Here is a 20,516-nt window from a genome sequence, read left to right as displayed (position 1 = left end):
CAGGAGGGGACAGACAGCATTTTACACCTCCCTGCCACTAGCAAGTGCTGTAAGTTTGATGAACCACACACCAAAGAGAGGTCTGGAAGATGCTGCTGGAGGACAAAGAATCCACACCAGGAGGGTGTGGTGCACACCTGTAATCCTGACACCTGAGACATGGCGGCCAAAGCACTAAACTTGAGGCTATTCTGAGATCCTGCCTAAAGGCAGATAAGTAGGGGCTGGAAAATGGTTCAGTGTTAAGAATGCTAGTTATTCTCGCAGAGGACAGTTCTAAGTTATTACTGATACCTAGTTGGGTGGCTCACAACCACCTGTAACCCAGCTCCACGGGCTCTAAAAGATGTGCGCACATGCATACACACACACAGAGAAGGGGGGGGTCTGGGGGAGGGAGGGAGGAGGGAGGAGGTGGGGATCTTTAAAAAAACGACATCAAGGGCTGGAGAGATGGCTCAGCGGTTAAGAGCACTGACTGAAGAAAATAAGGAAAAAAAAAAAAAAAAAAAAAAGAGCACTGACTGCTCTTCCAGAGGTCCTGAGTTCAATTCCCAGCAACCACATGGTGGCTCACAACCATCTGTAATGAGATCCGATGCCCTCTTCTGGTGTGTCTGAAGACAGCTACAATGTACTCATAAATACTAAATAAATAAAATATTAAAAAAAAAAAAAACCCGACATCAAACAGTCCTAACCCAACTCCCCGGAAGGAAAAGCTGGATACAGGGATGCTCCCTTTACTACAAAGTAGAAGCCTACGCAGTGAGCCAGGGCCCTGCAGCCTCAGACTCCATCTCTGAAGATGAAGCTGGACCCCAGCCTACAGAAGACAGGGCAGACACAAGTATCAGCAACTCCTCTCGGGATTCTCACTGTTGTTTGAAACCCCACTGTTAAACCTCTGGCCTCATCTGTCATTCTCCATGGGTTAGAAGAGAGGCGCACCCAACCTCATGTCCTCAAGATGAGGGACCAAGTGCAGAGACTGGCCAACAAACAATCAAACCACAGAAGTTTGGGGATACCTTGAGCCCCACAGAACAGTGTTCAATTTTCAGAGCAGGTGCTCATGACGAATGCTAACGACTGAAAAACACTTTTCAAGGTGTGTGAGTTTGTCAGCACTGACTCCTCTTTCAAGTTGTTCCTAAAATGGCAGGGCAATGTTTCCGGGTAGAGAAGAACCAGAGTAAAAAGGGCACAGTGGAGAGACAGCCTCCATCAGCACGCAGCTCCAGGGAAACAAAACATGGCTCCCCTCGGTGCTTCTTAATCCAGCAGAGATGTTAAAACCAGCCTATCTATCCTCCACTTAGGCTGCACACTGCCCAACAAGGCTCTGTGAGCTGAGTGTGTTTGTGTCCTGTGCACCTCTGTGGTGCGTAGGGGTTTGTGAAGGAGAGGTCCACTCAGGCGCCTCCTTCTTCCTTTACATGTCTTCGATTAGTCTTCACCTTGGGTTTTATGAGAGAGAGCATCTTACATTGAACCTGTAGTCCACCATTTCAGCTAGAGTGGCTTGCCAGTCAGCTCTGGGCATCCACTGCCTCCACTAACTCCAGCACTGGGGTTACAGACGTGTTGCCATACCCAGATTTTACGTGGATACTAAGGAATCTAAAGCCAGGTCCTCAAGCTTGCACAGCAAACACTTGTACCCACTGCACCACCTCTCCAGCCCTTGGAGCTTGCTTGCTCCTTTGCCGTCCGTCCGTCCGTCCATCTGTCTGTCCGCCCGTCCGTCCTTCCTTCTTTCTCATGGAGGCTTTACATACCATATATTGACTGGGCAAATGCTTCACCTGTGTATTCTGTATTCTGTTTTCTAGCATCTTTAACCAGAGCAAGCATTAATCCTTTTTCTCCAAAGGAGTATGGAGATTGAGAAATGAGTCTGCATTTCCTTCACTCAGACCAGAAGTTAATCTTCCAGATTTACATTTTCATATACATGAGATATCTTGGGGATAGGACTCTCAAAACTGCATGGACTTTGCAGTTCTATATATATTTTAAATTGTGTCTACATTTAACTCTGACCCATATGACATAAGGCCAGGGAGATTTCAGATTTTTAGCCAGTATCTTTCCTACAGTCACTCTGTGACAATGTTGGACTTTTGTCACTGACTCCCACAGGCGACGTGAGGCAAACATCAGCCCATCATCATGTGGCTTGGTCACTCTGGCTTTGGAGTCAACCCAACTCTGTTCTGCAAGCAAGAGGGCCAAGAGCTCTGCTGGGCGACGTGCAGCCTCTCTCGTCTGCTAGGCCTGCTCTGTTCACCTGAGCTTTTCACCCTTTCCTTTCAGGCTTCCTACCACCTAGGAGGCACAGAACCATGGGAATCGCTGAAGTTCACGGCTGTAACCGGAGCCTGCCATTTGTCACACCCCACGCCCCCACATCTCCGCCCTCAACCTAGAATCCTAACTTGCATATTATTCACTTATATTATAGCTTCAGTACACAAAATGATAGCCTTTCTCCCTGGAAAGATGAGGCAGCTCCCTGAGACTTGCTGCCTGCTACTCAAGCCAAATGCCTCCTTATTTGTCTTAATTATGTTTTCTTTATGGACTGTAAAGAGCTTGCAGGTCCCTCTTTGACAGCATAAGATCAACTGATTAGCACTCTGCACAATAGATAATGTGGTTTTGACTCCTAAGGCTTCAGAGTTCCTATGTGGAAAAGTACTTCACTTGAATCCTAACTATAAAATGAGAATTACTGTAAAAAGGATGAAGGAGACTGATGGGAAAACCCAAAATATAAGTAAGAGCCGAAGGAGTCAGGAGGGAGAAGGAGATGGAGCCAATCACCGCTGAGCTTCACCACCAGACTCTAAATAATACTGGGACTCTGGACAACACTGCCCCTCTGTCCCGGCAGCAGGCTAACAAGAACCGTATTGATTTGTTTCTGCATTTGAAACCTTCCTCTCTAATCAGGGCATTCAGGACTACTGTGGCATTCACCACTGTACACAAACAAGTACGTTTAAGCTGAGGGAGTGAAACCTAAAAGACAGCACCAGTTGAGAAATGCTTACTTTCCATAGAAGGCCAGACCAGAGCACTCTGGTGATCTGAAAGGGACCCAAAGGGGATCACGACTTTTTTCTTTTGAATTTTCCTTTTGAAAAACTCACACATTTGGTTTAACCAAACAAGATGAAGAAAGACCACTGGATTTTTAAAAGTTAAATGTGTTCATTTTAAATGTGTGCACGCTTTTGTCTGCATAGCAGAGGATGTGTATCAGGAGTCAGAGCTCTCTTTGGTCCTACCATGCCTAGGTCCTAGAGATCAGACTCAGGTCACCAGGTTTGGCAGCAAGTGCCTTTACCTGCTGCTGCGCATTTTAAAAGACCTGACTCTAGGACCTTCGGGACAGATGTGCTCTTTCGAGCAGCTCCTAGGAAAGAAAGTCTTATAGTAGGCAGACACAAACAAACGACCCAGATCCATTGGAGGATGTAGGCTCAATTTCATTCCCATCACTGCAGGATCCTGATAAGACATGGGTACCATGAGCCTCAGAGTAATGCAGATTCAGACAGAGCCTCAGAACCTGGGATACTGGAAGAATCCTAAAAACTGCAGGAGACAACCCTGGTTCCTCAGAACCCTGACAGGGATCATTCAGGAGCTGCTACAAACTCAAAGCACAGGGAAAAGATGAAAATATCAAGGAAAGCAAAAGACTGTTCGGAGAACAGCACTCGGCAAAGCGTCTGGTTCATAGCAAGGACCTGTGTGGGCGTGGCTACCTGAGGGAGTGGCTCGGCTTCGGTATCACAGGAGCCAAGAGGGGCCAAAGTCTACTTCGTTACTTGTGTAAGTGACTCAAGAGAAAGGGCTTTGGAGCTAACAACATGCTCTGTATGCGGTGAACAACATTAGATAATACTTAAATCCCAGTGGCATTGAACTTTCTGATATCCCTGAAATGGATGCTAACAAGGTCTATGCTACTAAGAACTTGGCTCTCCAATAGAGCTCATGTTTGCCTCCTTCAGGATTTTTCTCCACACTACCCATGAGTCAAATCTAAGATTTAAATGGTAAAACAGGATTGTCAATACTTCGGCCTGGAATGTCCCCAAGTTCACAGTGTGAGACAAATGCTCCTTACGACACAATGCTGCCGGCTGCACTCATACAGAACACTCAACCAAGTCCTGCAGGGCAAGGCAAGGCAAGGCGAGCATCTCGCTGCACTTTCACTGGACCAACCCGAAAACAAACAGCAAAGCCATTTCCATTGCCGGCTGACTCACCAAAGGATTAAAAATAAAATCTTGGGGAACTCTTTACTGTCCAGGACTGAATGGCAAACAGTATCATCACAGGTCCCAGAAATGTTTAAACCCTGCAAAGTCTACACAGGACCAGGAACCTGAGCAGAGCCACTTTGATGTCACTTCGCAAGCACAGAAAGATTCTCAAATCTCTGTCACCTGAATCACCCCCAAAAACTGCCTGAGAGGGAGGGCAGCGCTTCCCATTGTATTAACGGGACTGGGCTAGATACAAAAGGCCTTGGACGGAAAGCGAGGTAAACTGTGCAGTGCTCCAAAGCAATGTCTTACACGTCAAGGAGCCATCCCCCGGGGCAGTCCGAGCTGCTGAGAAAGGAAAGATGAGGAGCATCATACCCACCAGCAGAGTCTCGCCATCTCTAAGGCTCGCAGCTGCACTGAGGTCTAGTTTCCCCAACAAGCTGTGGGCCTGGGAAAGCAGTCTGTGAGGAAGGCAGCCTTCCATTTGCAGAGCGGAGGGAGTGACAGATCATGGGAGGATCTGCCCATCTCCCCTGAGCACCGTGGCATTCAAACTTTAGAACACACGGGTTCAACATCAGACCTCCTTCAGCTGCTTATGAAGGATTTGTTGCCGAAACTGAATTTTCCTGCTTTCCCCCTTTTTACTGAAAATCCTTTTTTTTAACATGGCGTGCTTGAAATTGGCTATTTATTGAGAGGACAAACACTAGAAAGTCCAAGAACAGACTAAACCAGTAAGTTATACCGCGAGACCTTTGAATAGTCAGTAGAAAAGATGTTGATCGTGTTGTCCTATTCCCTAGAGTGATAAAGTTGGGAAGGCTTCCTAAACTACAGTTAGACCTCCTGTGACACTGGTTCTACCCAGGCTAAGAGCATGGAACAAACGCATACTTTTAGATTTATAAATTAAGAACATCACAGACCTAATTCATTTTGTTTCAATGCCATTTCAACAAAGCTACATTTTAAAAGTCCAATAGCACTGCTGTCAAAAGTTATTAAACTGGGGACTGGAGAGATGGCTCAGTAGTTATGAGCACTGGCTGCTCTTCCAGGGAATACAAGTTCAGTTCCCAGCACCCACATGGCAGCTTAAGATCACCTGTAACTCTAGAGGATTCAACAGCCTCTCTGGCCTCTGCAGGTACTTCACACACGTGGTGCAAAGACACACATGCAGGCTAAACAGCCATACACATAAAACAAAAATAAATAAATCCAAAATTTCATCAAGATACATTGCGTGTATGAAATTATCCAAAAATAAAATATTCTAAAAATAAATAAAAACAAAAAAAATTAACCTGTGCTTTTTTTTTTTTTTTTTTTTTTTTTTTTTTTTCGAGCTGGGGACCCGAACCCAGGGCCTTGCGCTTCCTAGGTAAGCGCTCTACCACTGAGCTAAATCCCAGCCCCTAACCTGTGCTTCTAAGTAGTAATTCAGATTACTTTGGAATACCCTTGAAATTGATAATCTAAAAATATCACAGAAATGTTCTAGCATTTCAATAGTTACACTGAATCTATCAATAAAGAAAATTCAGCTTATTGATAAAATACTAACATTATCTTCCCTACCAATTGTAAAAACTGGTTAAAAATCAAAACCAAAATGGCTCAGTCCATAGCCATGCTGACAAGCATTTAAGTCAGTGATTTCCAAGCTGCAATTCTTTAATTCAGTTCCTCATGGTGTGATGAATCCCCCAACCATAAAATTGTTTTCATTGCTATTTACAACTCTAATTTTGCCGCCATTATGAATCTCAATGTCAATTTGGTATTTTTTATGGTCTTAGGCAACCCCTGGTAAAGGGTCATTTGACCCACAAATGAGACTACTGATTTAAATGATAAAATACTATAAGCCATCAAGTGTTGGTTTTATCCCAAGTACAGCCAAATTCAACCAATTGTCATCTAGAACAGTGGGAGCAGGACGCTATGAGTAATAAACTTGGGAGTCCACTCCTAGTTCAGCCACTGGCACCAGGAGTCTCAACATCTAAGTTGGTAACATCCTCTGAGATGTTTCTACTTGGAAACTGACAGACATGGATCAAAGGAGATCATGCTAACTAGTGGACAGACTTGCATGGAAAGCTGTAGAGTGTCTGAAACTCATTACACATTTCTTTGTAGATGCCTCGGAGATTAAATGACACAAAACCACACTGTGCCCCTCATTTGTCATATTGATGAGCAGGAGCCCAGACTAAGTCATCCCCAACAACCCACAGCTAGACAGGTAAGAGCTGAAACATAAGCAGATCTCCAAACACCCAGCTCTTCTCAATCAGTTAACATGGAAATACAACAGGGCCGAACCTCTGAGGTCCACTGGAAAGGAAGGTGATCATTCATTCAACACATTTACTCTGGCACCAGGCACCAGTTCTCTGTGGAGGTCCCAGCAAGAAACAAAACTCTTTGGCCCACTGACTTTACACTGTGGCTCACAGAGATACAAGGTTTACTGCAGATGGAGACAGCAAGTGTTTCAGGATGTGCAACTTTCGAGCCAAGTGCCATTTAAGCATTTGTAACAATACAGCATTCATTGTAGTATTCCCAAGCATTTCCCAAACAGCGATTACTCTGGATACTGGAAAGGTCTGGCCTGGAAATTCAATTTGATTGATTGTCCTAACCTCTGAACTGCCAGCTATGAGCTGTCCTGTTGGTGATCTAAATCTCCTATTAACAAAGACACCTGACCCCCAAGTCCACAAAGAGCCCAATGTTATAAGGTAAGACTAGGATAGAAGCCAGAAGTTTCAAGGGCACTTGGATTGCTTCTGACTTCGAAGGTCTCCAAAAGCAAAGATTAAGTACAGCTTATGTGTCGAGTTCTGCAGGGACAGAGCTCTAAGAACGGCATAGACAGATTTTTCCATTTTCTGGCCTGCCAATTCTAGTGACATTGTCTACCATTAGTCTATATTTAACCAGCTTACTGGGCACTTTCTCCAGCTTTTAGTCCCCCTCCCCCCCCCGATATTAAAAGAGCAACCCAGTTTGCCTGAAGGAAAGTTGCTAAAGAAAAGACAGGAGCCCTCCTCGCAAATTCTGATCAGATGCTATAAGCTGGGTCTCAACCTTTTCATTAACCTAGTAAACTGGGCTAAGGTTTCTGTCGCTGAAGTTTTATAGTGCCCCCTTGGTGGTTACAATCTCTGGGTCCTCGACCGTAAGTGTATCCAAAGAATGACAGTGGGTCTTCACAAATTCGCAACAGTTTAACCTGTTTATAACAAGGGAGTGGGGAAGTGACAGTTGGGCTTTGTGGGTGGGGGCTTCCCACCGACATCTTACAGGGTTTCCTGCCTATGCCGCGGGTGTTTGTTTTGGCTTCCCCGCGCAAAACCCGGCTGGCTCACTGTGCGGTGAGTCGGAGGTAAACTTCTGCGGGGCTCCGCGGGCCGGGCGGGGCCTGTCGGGGCGAAGGGGCGGCTCTTCCCAAAGCAGCCCCGCCCTGCTCCCGGGTGCGGGTCCAGGACGGCCGGTACACCGTGTTTTGGAGCTTTTGGGCACATCCCGGGGGTCCGGGGTCGGGGAGATCTCGGTGGGGAAGGGGATCTCCGGGAGAGGCCCTTGGGCGCCGGAGGGGCGCGGAGGCAGAGCCACGGGAGCCGCAAGCGGCCAGGCCAGAGAGGGAGGGATGCGGAGGCGATGGGCGGCGGTGCCCGCTCACCTGATGTACGGGCTGGCCGCCGCCAGGATGTTCTTCTGCACCGGGATCTCCTCGCCGTCGAGGACCAGGTGCGCGTCGCAGAAACGCGCCTCCTCCCGGAACGAGCTGAGCGCCCGCAGCAGGCGCGCGGCGTGCTGAGGGTCGGACACAGCACTGCCCTCGGCCATCGCGCCTCCCGCTCCTCCGCCGCCACCCGACCCGCCCGCCCGCCCGCTTGCCCGAATCCCGCGCGCGTCCCCGCCGGCCACTCCGCGCGTCCGCCCGCCGGGACTGAGTGAAGCTCTGGAGTCAGAGCTGGAAGTTCAACAACGCGCCTGCGCCATCGGCAGCGCGTGCGGCCGGCGCCTTTAAGGAATTGTGGCGTTGCGTCATCTTCCCGCGACGCCCCCGCGCCCCGCCCTACTTCGCAGCAGCCAATCAGAAGGGTTGGGCTGTGAGCTCCGGGCGCGCCCAGCGTTCTGGACTTGGTGCGGGAAGAAGGTTTTAGCGGTTCGGCGGGATCGAATTCCTAGTTTCGGTGATCGAGTACTGAGTGTGGACGGGGATGAGACGCAGAGTGAAGCCGAGGACTTATTCCTTTCGCGGGAGTTACGCCTCGCTACGTTCACGTCCATTATTCCCGGGCAGAGCGTGGAGTCCGCCAGAAGCATTCGCTGAAGATGTCGCGGGTGAAGCGAGAGACTAGGCAGTTCAGTTTTGCAAGGCTGTGGCAAGGAAGTTGTTTTCCTCTTGCAGGGTCTGCGATTGGGAGCCAGGGTTTTAAATACCGCTGTAGGGGTAAGGTGTTGCGGACATTACTAACATCGGGGTGTTTAAAGCAGATCGATGCTCAGATTAGATGGTGGCCTGGGTGGTAGATGACCCTCACCCGCCCCCGCACAGGACTACAATTGGGGAGGAGAGGGGGTCCAGTTAATTGCATGGTTGTCATCCCTACCATTTAGGAAAGATAAAAGTCTGAAAAGCTGAGAGTATAAAAGCCAGATGTTCAAATGGCGGGGGCTAGGCTTCCCACAGAGGCAGATCAAGGCTGCGATAGTAAGCAACTCTGGGTGTACTCACTCTGCAGGGGGAAGCCTCATATTGTTCGAAGTGTCCCCGGAAGTTGCTGAAAGTGCTTGGAAATGGAGGAAATAGCTACCATTTTATGCAAACATTAGGTGCTCAAACCTATAGAAAATTAGGTTTCATGAAGACCAAGGATCAGGACATTGGGGCAGCATTCAAGGTAAGACAGGATGGAGTTTTCAGTGCATCAGCACAGCCTCTTTTAGTCCAAAGGTCCCAAGAAAGTCTTGCGTTTTCACCCTAGCAACAGCAAGGCCTTGGAGTCCCTGGTAGAGATCAGAGTATAAACTGTATTCTCAGGACAAGAGACCAGGAAGTTACTAGTAGAAGATTGACACGTTTCTAGTTCCGTTTCACATACAGCTCAGTATCTATGGGTGCAGTGATAAAAATATCTAGAATCTAAGCCAGGAGGTTTAGCAAACAGGTTTTAGGTAAGGAAGTGGCACATGCCTTTAATCCCAGCACTCGGGAGGCAGAGGCAGGCAGAACTCTGTGAGTTCTCAGCCAGAAATCCTCCCCCACCCCCCACCCCCCACCTCCGTCAAGTCCCCGGTCCAAAAAGTGTATACTCTGTGTCAAAACTAAGGTCTAGGAAAGCAGAGTGGAGTAGAGCTAACTAGGGACTGTGAGTTACTAATTAGTAAGGCCTGTAGTGAGCTGCGTTGTTGGCATATTAGCGTCTGTGTTTGTGCCTATTGAGAAAATATAATAAGATAATGCAGATGTCTTCTCCTTAAACCTGGCATAGTGCTTATGGGTTCAGTCAGCACTCTTTCGTGTAAGCAGTTGCTGTCTTTTGAACATTGCTCTTTAAGACACTTTTTTATCCATACGACTAGCTAACTTCTATGTATATTATAGGCTGGCCTGATTTCCAGATGCCAAGTACTTGGTACACAGTGCCACTCACTTAGGGTTGGATGGATGGTAGATGGTTTTTTATTTTATCTCTAAGTGTGAATATTAAATAAATGTTTCCTGGGTTGTATTTTTTGTTCTCGTGCATTTTTCTCTCAATTGTGCTGTTGTCAAAAGTGGAGTATGTGAGTAGGGGGAATGATTCGGTCTTTAGAGTGCTTGCCGTGCAACCGTGAGGACCTGAACTCTATCTAGCACCCATGGAAAAAGCCAGGCACAGCAGGGTGCACTTGTGATACTAGCTGGGGTTGGAGAAGGGACTGGGTGATGGGCAAGAACAACTTGGTGGCCAGCCAGTTTAGCCAGAATCAGAATCCTAAGGATCCTGTTTCAAAAGGAATGTAGAAAAGTGACTGAGGAGACACCCGGTGTCAACCTCTGGCATCCTCAGATGCTTGCACAGTTACCCCTCCTCCCTAGCCCTCCCATGCTGTATATGACTAGGAGAGCTCTACCCAATGCAGGTATTTGACACGAGCATATTAGTTGATCATAATGGTGGTCTACTCTTCAAATGCCAGAGGTTCCAAAATAAACAGCTCTGATAACAGGATGCTGGTCAGTTATCTGAGGATGGGAGTGGGGAGGGTTATCTCCACAGAAGCAACTAGGAGTGAGTATAGATCAGGCAGACTCTTCCTGGTAGAGATGAATTTTTAGTGTTTCCCTTGGAAAGGGATGGCATGAGTTGGGCAGAGGCTCCCAACCAGTCGTTATCAGTCGGGAGGAAGGTGGTTACCGGCTGGAAAGGTGCACCTGCACAACAGGACACAACAGCACCTCCACTGTTTCCAGTCGTCCCCATCACTCACTCTGCTTTCTGAATTCTGAGTCATTCTTGAAACTCAGCTCCAACGTGACTATAAGCCTCCTCCTCGTCCTGCCTTTGAGGACAAGGTAGGCAAGTGCTGTATTCATCTCACTGTATTTTATTAATTTACTATGGTGCTGGGATCCAGCTCAGGGCTTTGTGTATGTTGGACAGTTGCAACATTGAGCCAACTCCCCATCCCAGCTGTTCTGAGCTCCTGGTGTGTGAGCTTTAGTGCTGCACTTTCTTCCTCCTCTGGGTTTGTCAGCAAGGGTGAGGAAGGGTGGGTGTTGGATGCACCTGTGTTTCCTGGGATGCCTGGCGCCTAGCAGATGCTCCCACCGCATGCATTACTTAGCAAATCAGGTAGAGTGATGTAGGATGCTGAGCTGAAGAACACATCCCCTCCAGGCCAGCTGATTGCCATATGTCATTAAGTGGTAGCGCTCATTCCACGGAAGGGAAAAAAAATCTCATGGGTCTGCAGCCAAGATCTGACTTTAATCCTGTCTCAGAGATCATCAGAAAATCATCGGCTCCCTTTGGAAGGAGTTGATCCTACAGATGCTAGGCTCACAGTAAAATGTGTCCGATTGAGTTCAGGTGTCCCCAAAGTATTCAACCTGTTGCTAAGGGGGTAGGAGGAGTTCTGGGGTTCAGAGGAACAACTCCCTGTCTCTGTAGAAGAGCAGTCAGTCCTGGCTGTGTCTTGGAATGCTTTGCAGCCATTCTTGATGTTGCTCAAACTGATCTGTCCTTGATATTAATTATGATCATTGAAGTTGTGTATACGGTGTTTTTGTTTCCCGGCATTCCATAGGTATCAGATAGCAGTTATTGTGAAACACTCGATCTGAGAGAGATCCCATACTGCCTGGCCGGTTTCAGTCTCTGTTGACAACACAACTCACAGCCTTCCTTTCTCTATCTCTCTGTCTCTCTTCCTTTCATCTTCTTCCCTCCCTCCCTCCCCAAAGACCATTTACAAGATACTAGTAGTAACAGTGACTTTATACACTTTTTACAGCTTTGGCTACTTGTCCATTCCCCCTCCACACACACATACCAGGTGGAGTGCTGAGGACAGACATGGGTTACTAAGTAAGTCTTTAGTCTGTGCACTTCCCTGTACTTTATTTCTTCACTGACCTTGTATCATGTTTACAGTTGAGAAAAGAACAATTTCTATTGCAAAAAAAAAAAAATTAAAAGCTTTCTTCTGTTGAAAACTGAGCTCTCCAGAGAAGTATCCCCTTGGGAGTTTGGGCTTTTATTTTAAAGTAACTGTTAGCACAAGACAATAAATACTGTAACACAAATAATCGGGAGGTTGAAAAATCTGGGGTTGGATGGGCTCATTTTTATTGAAGAGAAGATTGAAATTCAGATGAGTCAAAGGCTCCATCAAGGTCAGTCATGAGACCGAGTGAGGGTAGAGAGGACCAAGGTCAGATTCCTCCCTTCCAACCCTGTAAGCTTTTCCAGTCTCGAAAGCTGGCTCTTTATAAAGACTCGTTTGGTCGAGACGGTCTCTTCTGATTCATTTTAAGGCTGTCTTCAGACATTTTATTGGGTGAATCTGTCATTTGTCCAAATCCATAGATAGCTCTTTCTGGAGAGCCTAAGTGCTTCCCACATTGCTGACTCAGGGGCCAGGTCTGTGTATGAGGTTCAGGAGTTGGTTCTATATATTTCACAGGGCTCGGAAAGGTGGCTCAGAAACCAGCGAGCTAAATACATTGTATCGAAACTCCACCAAAGTAGAGCTGTCCTTGCCTCCCACCCAGGATCCATCACAGTGCCTGACATACACTGGATGCTCTGTATAGATTTGCTGAACGGATAAATGTTACTAGGAATGATAGATATTTTCCCATCCCTACCAGATAACTTCAGGGGCCGTTGCCCACAATTCTCCACTGACCTCCAAACTGGTTTATTCAGTAACCTGCCTGACATCTCCACTGGTGATAGCCAATGGCCGTCTGCCTCTTATGCAGGTCACGGAATGAACTCATGAGGGTTGAAGAGATGGCTCAGCACAGCGGGTAAGAGCATTAGCTGCTCTTCCAGAGGACCAGGGTTCCGCTCCCAGTACCCACGTGGTTGCTCACAACCATCTGTGTGACTCCAGCTCTAACGGATGGGACGGCTCTTTTCAGGTCTCTGGAAGTGTATGCAGATGGTGCACAGATATACAGACAGAAAACACTCAAAAGTAAAAATAAAATGTTTCAAAGTTACAAAAACCTGGTTTGACCCCTTAAACCTAATTCTAATTCCTCGCAAGTATGTGTTAGTCTATTGATGGTATCTGTTTACACGGTGGCAGGAAACGGGACTTTTTAAGGGGTGGTGGTGCTGGGGATGGAACCCAGGATCTTGTGCACACAGGCCATGTATACTTGATCTAGATCCCTATCTACTGACCTGTTCCCCTAGCTGTGTCTGGGGTCCTTCACCCCACTCCCCAGTAAACCCCACAAACTCTCAGGCGGACTGTTCGGACTCATCGATACCATTTGACCCCTCACCACCTAGCCCTTCTGCCCTCCCTCTGCCCTTCTTGGGGATCCTTCCTCCCCGACAAGGTAATCAGACAAAGCTACTTCTGATTTCTGTATCCTCCGATGGCTTTCCATCAGACTTAGGAAGAAAACAACAACAACAACAACAACAATGAAAGCCCTTCCTACGCTGTGCAGAGCCGGGAGTGATCTATAGCCTATATCCCCTGTGACCACATCCTCGAACACTCCCTCTCAGAGCGCACTAGCCACACCGACTGTCTTGCTCTTCCTGGAACAGCCTTAAGTCATCCTCCACCCCAGGACCTTTGTATCATCCTCTCTCTCTCTCTCTCTCTCTCTCTCTCTCTCTCTCTCTCTCTCTCTCTCTCTCTCTCTCTCAGACAGGGAGTCTGCCGACAGTTTCATTCTTCTTATGGCTCCAAGATAGTGGCTTCCTCACCCCACCTCGTTTCTCTTCTGTACATTTAACCCCTGCCCAAGTTATGTGCGTGTATTTGTGCATTGTGTCCTTGCCGCTTATTTCTTATAGAGGCTCTCGGGAGGCTGCACGGGGTTAATTTATCTCTGTCACTAGACCCTAAAACAAAGCCAGCATGAAAGTATATGCCCTAAGTGATTAGTTACTGGCAGACATCCCTTTCCCTCTCCTGTTCCCTTACCTACCTCTGCACTCCGAGGATGCTAGGCTATTGAGAGTGATTTAAAGAACAGGAAGTGAGCCTTGCAAATCTTAGATGGCAACAGCTCCAGGCATAGATTACCTTAGTGCTGTCTTTCAAACTAGATCCCATGCTAGAACCTCGGTGTGGTCCTGTTAAGGTATGTACCACTTTGCAGTGTTATTTGTTTGTTTCTGAGACAGGGTTTCCCTGTGTAGCCCTGGCTGTCTTAGAGCTCACTCTGTAGACCAGGCTGGCCTCGAACTCAGCTGCGGTTAAAGGCGGGGGCCACCTCCCGTCTCACGTGGCAGTTTTTACCCAAGACATTTGCTTTGGTTTATAGTTATGTGAACAATATAGAAAAGGTACTCAGACTTTGCTCCTTAGCGAGAGTTCTGTCTATGTTGTTGGGTGTATGGTGAGCTGGTTCATTCATCAGTGTTCCCATGGTATAAATAGTTCACCTGCGCCTTGGCTATGTCTGATGGTTTGTGAACTCCTTTGAGTCCTCTGAATAGCTAGCTATTGGACGTCCTTCTGACGTCCTTCTGGGTACTCATGGCTGCTCTGATTAAGATGATTAAGTCTGTGATTCTCAGAATGGTCTATAACACATCACTGTTTCTACCAACCTAGGGTAACCAGTGCATCTCCTCACCTGCAATAGTGAAGGAACAGTGAGTTGGTGCCAGTGAAGGCTGGCAACAGGGTCTGGCGCACAGTAGGTCCTCAACACACACCATATTGTTCCTATTATTATTATTATTATTATTATTATCATCATCATCATTACTATTATTTCCCGTACCATCCTTGCCTTTGTTTTTGGCAGGATCTCGCCAAGCTTGGGAATTACTAACCCGTAGTTGACTTTTAAGCAAATTCTAGTTTCTCCATCCCCAAAGCCAGCCCTGTCTCCATGGCCAAGTTGGTATCTCTCTCCCTTTCATCTTTCTCTGACTCTCAATCCTGGGGGTTGGGTGAACTTCATCTGTTTCCCAGCTCTAGCGCTTACTTTTACCTTCCATACGAGACCTTCAAATATCCTATTTCGTCTCTTCTATAGCATGCCCTGTGCCTTCATCTATGGATTGACAAAATCTCATGTATCCCAGGCTGGACTTGAAATCATAAAGATCTACCTGCTTCAGCCTCCTGAGTATTGAGATCAAAGGCATGTGCCACCACACCCCACTTGTTAAATGTTTCTCTGTGGTTATGAGTGTGCATGTTGAACACAGATACCCACGGAGACCAGAGGCATTGAATATCCTGGACCTGGAATTATGGGTAATTGTGAGTCATCCAATATGGACGCTGGGAACCAAACTTGTGTCCTCAGCAAGAGTAGCCAGTGTTCTTAACCACTGAGCAATCTTTCCACCCCCCCCCCACCTTCTGCTTTACCTTTCTTTCTTTTTTAAAAAATTTTTTGAGACAGGGTTTTTCTTTCTTGATGTGTGTGTAGCCTTAGCTGTCCTAGAACTCACTCTGTAGACCAAACTGGCCTCAGACTCACAGAGATCCTCCTGCCTCTGCCTCCCAAGTGCTGAAATTAAAGGCGTGTGTCACCACTGCCTGGCTCTGATTTACTTTTAAACATTTAAGTAATTTCAACTATTTTCCGAATCGCACCATACCCGCGGTGCTTCCTCACGTTCTCCTTGAGGAGGCCTTGCTCTCATGATGTCTTCCCGTGCTTCCTTTTAGAAGGTGTGTGATCAACCTTAGATGTGTGCGTTTTCTGTTCTCTACCTCAACCCTGCTGAGACCTAAATATGAAATCCATTCACACCTTGAGACCGAAGTTCTAAGTGCTTGCCCTTGTGGGAGACCATAGGCAATTAGGGTCAGCACTAAGTCTAAGGAACTAATTGGCTACTAGGGGAAGGAATGTCGAGAGAGCAATAATTTAGTTGGCAAAGATGATGTGGCCTGCTTATTCAGACTTGTGTGCGCCTCTGGGAACCCAGCAGACAGGGACCACCCCACCATCAATCATCCCATCTCTAACATGTCTGTCGGTCCCTGGGTACAAGCCCAGGACAACTCGCAGGAGTCGGTTCTCTCCTCCTCCTGGAGACTGAACTAGGCCATCATGCTTGGCAGCAAGCGTCTTTAGCTGCTGAGCCATCTTGCCAGCCCTTTCTCCTTTTACATATCTACCATCGATTATGGTCAACCCTAAGGACTATGATTCCTGTACCTTTGCGTGTGGAACCAGTGGAGTCTCCAGTGATTTGGCCTCATGTACCTGATTTGTCCCCCTTCCTGGTTCCTGTTCCCAGGGCCTAGTACTGTCTCCAGCATCGCCTCACGGAGCCCTTCCACTCAGCTCCTTTAGGTCTTGCTGCACTGTGAACTCTTCCCCTGGAGTCTAGCTGTCAGGCCTGTCACATTACAGCTTTCTACTGGGGGCATGCTCCTGCCTCAGCTGGGGACAGCTATCTCAGTTGGACCCCACCTGACTCACTGCTGGTCGCGTAGTTCACATCTGGAACACATCTATGTTCCGCTGGGAAACTTGTCCGACACATAGCCATGTCCTGCCTCTCTGACAAACACACTTGTGTCACTGTGGTGAGTGATTAGTAAATAGTGACTATAAAAAGCACAGTCACAGGGCTGGAAAGAGTGGCTCAGTGATTAGTAGCATATACTGCTCTTGCAGAGGATCCCAGTTCAGTTCCCAGCCTCCATGTCAGATTGCTCATAACCACATGGAACCACAGTTCCAGAGGATCAGACACCCCCTACTGGCCTTTTCAGGTACTACACATATACATGCAGACACACACACATGCACACAGACATGCACACACACGGACACACAAAACACACATGCATGCACATGCACACACTCATGCACAGACATGCACAACAACACACATGCATGCACATGCACACACTCATGCACATATGCGAGCACATACACATGCAATTTAAAATAATTTAAAAAAAAAAACTACAGAATCACAGACCCCATAAAAAAAAAAAAAAAAAAAAAAAAAGAGAAAAAAATAATTTTTTTTTTTTTTTGTTTTTCGAGCTGGGGCTCACTGGTCAAAAAGTGCTTGAGCTAAATCCCAACCCTTAAAATAATTTAAACAAAAAACTGAAACAGAGTTTGGATCCCAAGAACACACTTGATGTGAGTGCTAGGTGAGCAGGTTGGCAAGCCTAAAATTCAAATCTGGGAAGGGAGAGGCAAAGCGGCCCAGAGCAAGCTGGCTACCAAGACTTGCTAGGTCAGTAAACCCTGGGTTTGACGTTAAGACCCTGCCTTCATGGACAAGGAAAAGAGTTCACATAACTCCAACATCGGCCTCTGGTTTCCACATGCACTCAAACATATGTGCACCAGCAGCCACACGTGCAAACATGCACACTGTATACACATACAAAGCAAAATGAAACATAAAAACTGGCCGTCATGCCTATGGTATTAGCAGCAACAGTTTGAGAACATCTCTCTTTTCCCTTCCCTGGGGGTTTTCCTAAATAAAGGGGCATCAACCCAGTTTCTCTATAATGACCACTTCCTCTGGTGCCCATGCATGGAACATTGGTGCCTCCTTATGCAGGGAGTTCAGTACCCATCACACTGAGCAGCCCTTTCTTTCGGCCATCTGAAGTCACAGATCAGGCCCTCCATGTCACGGCTTAAAAGACTGTGTCCCAGAGAACCACGGACCCTCAGCTAACACATAGAGAAGCCAGGATTTTGAATGATGTTTTGGAAAAGCTTGTTAACTCCCACACCCTTTGTGTCACTGCTCGTCCGTCCGTGCACTCCCAGGATCTCCGCAAAGGGCCTGGTAAACAGCCAATCAAACCCAAGAGACTCCGAGCCTATACAGACGCGCAGAAAGGGGCATGCGTTTAACTGGGCCACCTCGCTTCTGAACACTTCCCTCCAGGTCCAGTCAATCAACTCTCCAGATAGCATCTGGGCTGGTGACTGTTTTCAGTGTCTCCCTCTTGGGAAAGGTGGTTTCGACATCGATAATTTGCACGTTGTGGCTCCCAGGTGTGCTCTTTAATCAAGACAGTGCGGTCCTTCCAGGGGAACGGGTTGCTACTTTTAAACGAAATGTATCCGATTTAGTGAACTTTTTCTGTTGGGTGTGTAACGAACTGCTTTCTTTGTTACAATCTTAAGCTTTTAAAATGGTGTTCCAAGAGCCTGGGGGGTTTCCTCTGTGGGAAGACGAAAGCTTGGCCTCCCCAGCTCGGTTCTAAGTGTCTGAAGGACAGGGACCACCGGCAATTGTCTGAATCTCCTGTGGCACCTGGTTTGGGAAGGGAGGGTTTCAGGAAGTCATTACCAAGTCATGGTCTGCTTTGGTGGTGTTTTATGCTGAATGCTAGGCTAGGCTAGGCTTTGGCTGGTGGCGGGGCGGGGAATGGATCAGATTCAAATCTGGTCTCTAGAAATTTCTAAACCCCCTTGTCCTGGGATAAGACAAACATAAGTGATGAGCAGCTGGTTTGGCTAAATGAGGTGCATGGGAGGGAGTGTGGCAGGGAGTTTCACTGAGGTGCACCCCCTTCCCGGAGCATCACTTGTTCTTAAAGATGGAGGGGACCTTTGATACTAACACAAGCATTGAATGCCATGGCAGACACAGGCATTTTCATGCCTGCAATGGTAGACCCCTATACTGCACCTTCCCCCCCCCTTTCCTGCTAGTGGATATTTTCTGGTGGACATAGGCAAAGATTGCCACCTGCGTGGTAGGATAGCATTGAGTTCCCAATTCAAGCACTCTCCACTGTGACGCATACATGTGTGATCGAGCAGCTGAGTATTCTGGACCCCAGCTTACTGATAATTTTCATATGTATATGTGTGTGTGTATTCGGAGGAACTCTGGTCACAACTATGGGAGTTTTTAATACTCACAGTGGGAAAATGAACAATTCTGGCAAGTATATGGATGATGGCTGGATGGTGAATGGATGGATAGATGATGGACAGATGGATAGATGGATGGATGGGTGGGTGGTGGATGGATAGATGGGTAGACCATGGATGGATGGATGGACAGATGGATAGATAGATGATAAATAGATGGATGATCGATGGATGATGGATGAATGTATAGATGATGGACAGAGGATAGATGATGGATGGTTGGTGGATGAATAGAAAATAGATGGATTAATAGATGATAGATAAATGGATGGACAGATGAATGGATGAATGGACAAATGGATAGATGATGGATGGGTGGATAGATGATGGACAGGTGGATAGATGATGGATGGGTGGATAGATGATGGACAGATGGATAGATGATGGACAGATGGATAGATGATGGACAGGTGGATAGATGATGGACAAGTGGATAGATGATGGACAGGTAGGTGATGAATGTGATGAATGATAGATAGTTGGATAAAAGATAGACTAGAGGACAAGACAGTGTGTCACTATATCACAAACAATTTACATCTTCTCTTTACCATTAATACTGTGCAGTTCTATATTATTTGTATGCCAAAAGTCCTTTCACATCACAGCAGAACCAAGGACACTAGAACGATCCATTTCACCCGTGAAGAAAAGTGCAGCCTCAAGCAATAGTGTCTCATGCACATGGAGACCGTTCAGCTCCATCGCTGAACTGGCACTGGCTCAGCACCTTCAGCACAGGAGCTTGGGGAAGCTACAGGGAGAAGGCCAGCCATTGAAGACACTGACTTTCCTTCCTGAGCTAATTCCAGCCATATGTCACAAGTCAGTGCCGGGCAAGGGCAGAAGTGCTTCTGTGGAGACTCTGCCATGGATCCTGCTCTTCTTGGGGACACTTACGCATCTGACAAGTCCTACGCTATTTCAGAAAGTCTATAAGAATCCTGCAGCCATCCTGTGGCCTTTTCAAGTGCCCAAGATTCCTCTACAGGGGACATCCTGAGTCTAACCGAACACAGAAACACAAACACAGAACTTCGAGGAAGAACAGTGGGGTAGGGGCCTGGGAGTGGGTTGGGGGTCAGGGGGTCGGGAATCAGGAGTTGGGGGTCAGGGGTCGGGGGTCAGGGGTCAGCAGTGGGGGTAATTTAGCAAGTTCAAGAGTCTCCAGCTGTGGCCACTGCAACTCCTCAGTCATTCCCCTTTGGAAAACTCACATGGCCATTCAAGCTGAAACGTCCGCTTCTCCCTTAAGATGCCTCTCAAGTCTTGGTGGAGATAACAACTGAGGTCATCTGCTTTAGAGATCCGGGGTGCTAGTGCGTTAACTGGGCAAGGTGGAGACCAGTGAACGGAAAAATCCACAGATTACTTAGAACTGCCTGGTACCGCGCAGGCAATACTTCAGGGTCTTGAATGCCAGGAATGGCCACAGTGGGTAGAAGATTAATGCCACTGACTTTATATGTTCACTCAACCCACCTGTACTGAGGCCTTTTTATATGCCAGGCCCTGGTCTAGACTCTAGCTTTTTTTTTTTTTTTTTTTTTTAAGATTTATTTATTTATTATATAAGTGCACTGTAGCTGTCCTCAGATACCAGATCTCTTTACAGA

At 47.2% G+C, this 20,516-nt stretch overlaps 1 protein-coding gene across 1 annotated transcript in view; it reads right to left on the bottom strand.

The window, feature by feature from the left end:
• Positions 1-8,194, bottom strand: part of Gan (gigaxonin) — a 47,397-nt gene extending 39,203 nt beyond the window's left edge. Inside the window, exon 1 of the mRNA XM_032887822.1 lies at positions 7,993-8,194. Within this exon, the coding sequence (XP_032743713.1) occupies positions 7,993-8,159 (167 nt within the window). The 5' untranslated portion in view covers positions 8,160-8,194. The remainder of the gene's footprint in view (positions 1-7,992) is intronic.
• Positions 8,195-20,516: the final 12,322 nt, after the last annotated feature.

The sequence above is a fragment of the Rattus rattus genome, chromosome 17, assembly GCF_011064425.1.
Source record: "Rattus rattus isolate New Zealand chromosome 17, Rrattus_CSIRO_v1, whole genome shotgun sequence".
Classification (NCBI taxonomy): domain Eukaryota; kingdom Metazoa; phylum Chordata; class Mammalia; order Rodentia; family Muridae; genus Rattus; species Rattus rattus.
This window is presented reverse-complemented; position numbering and strand designations above follow the sequence as displayed.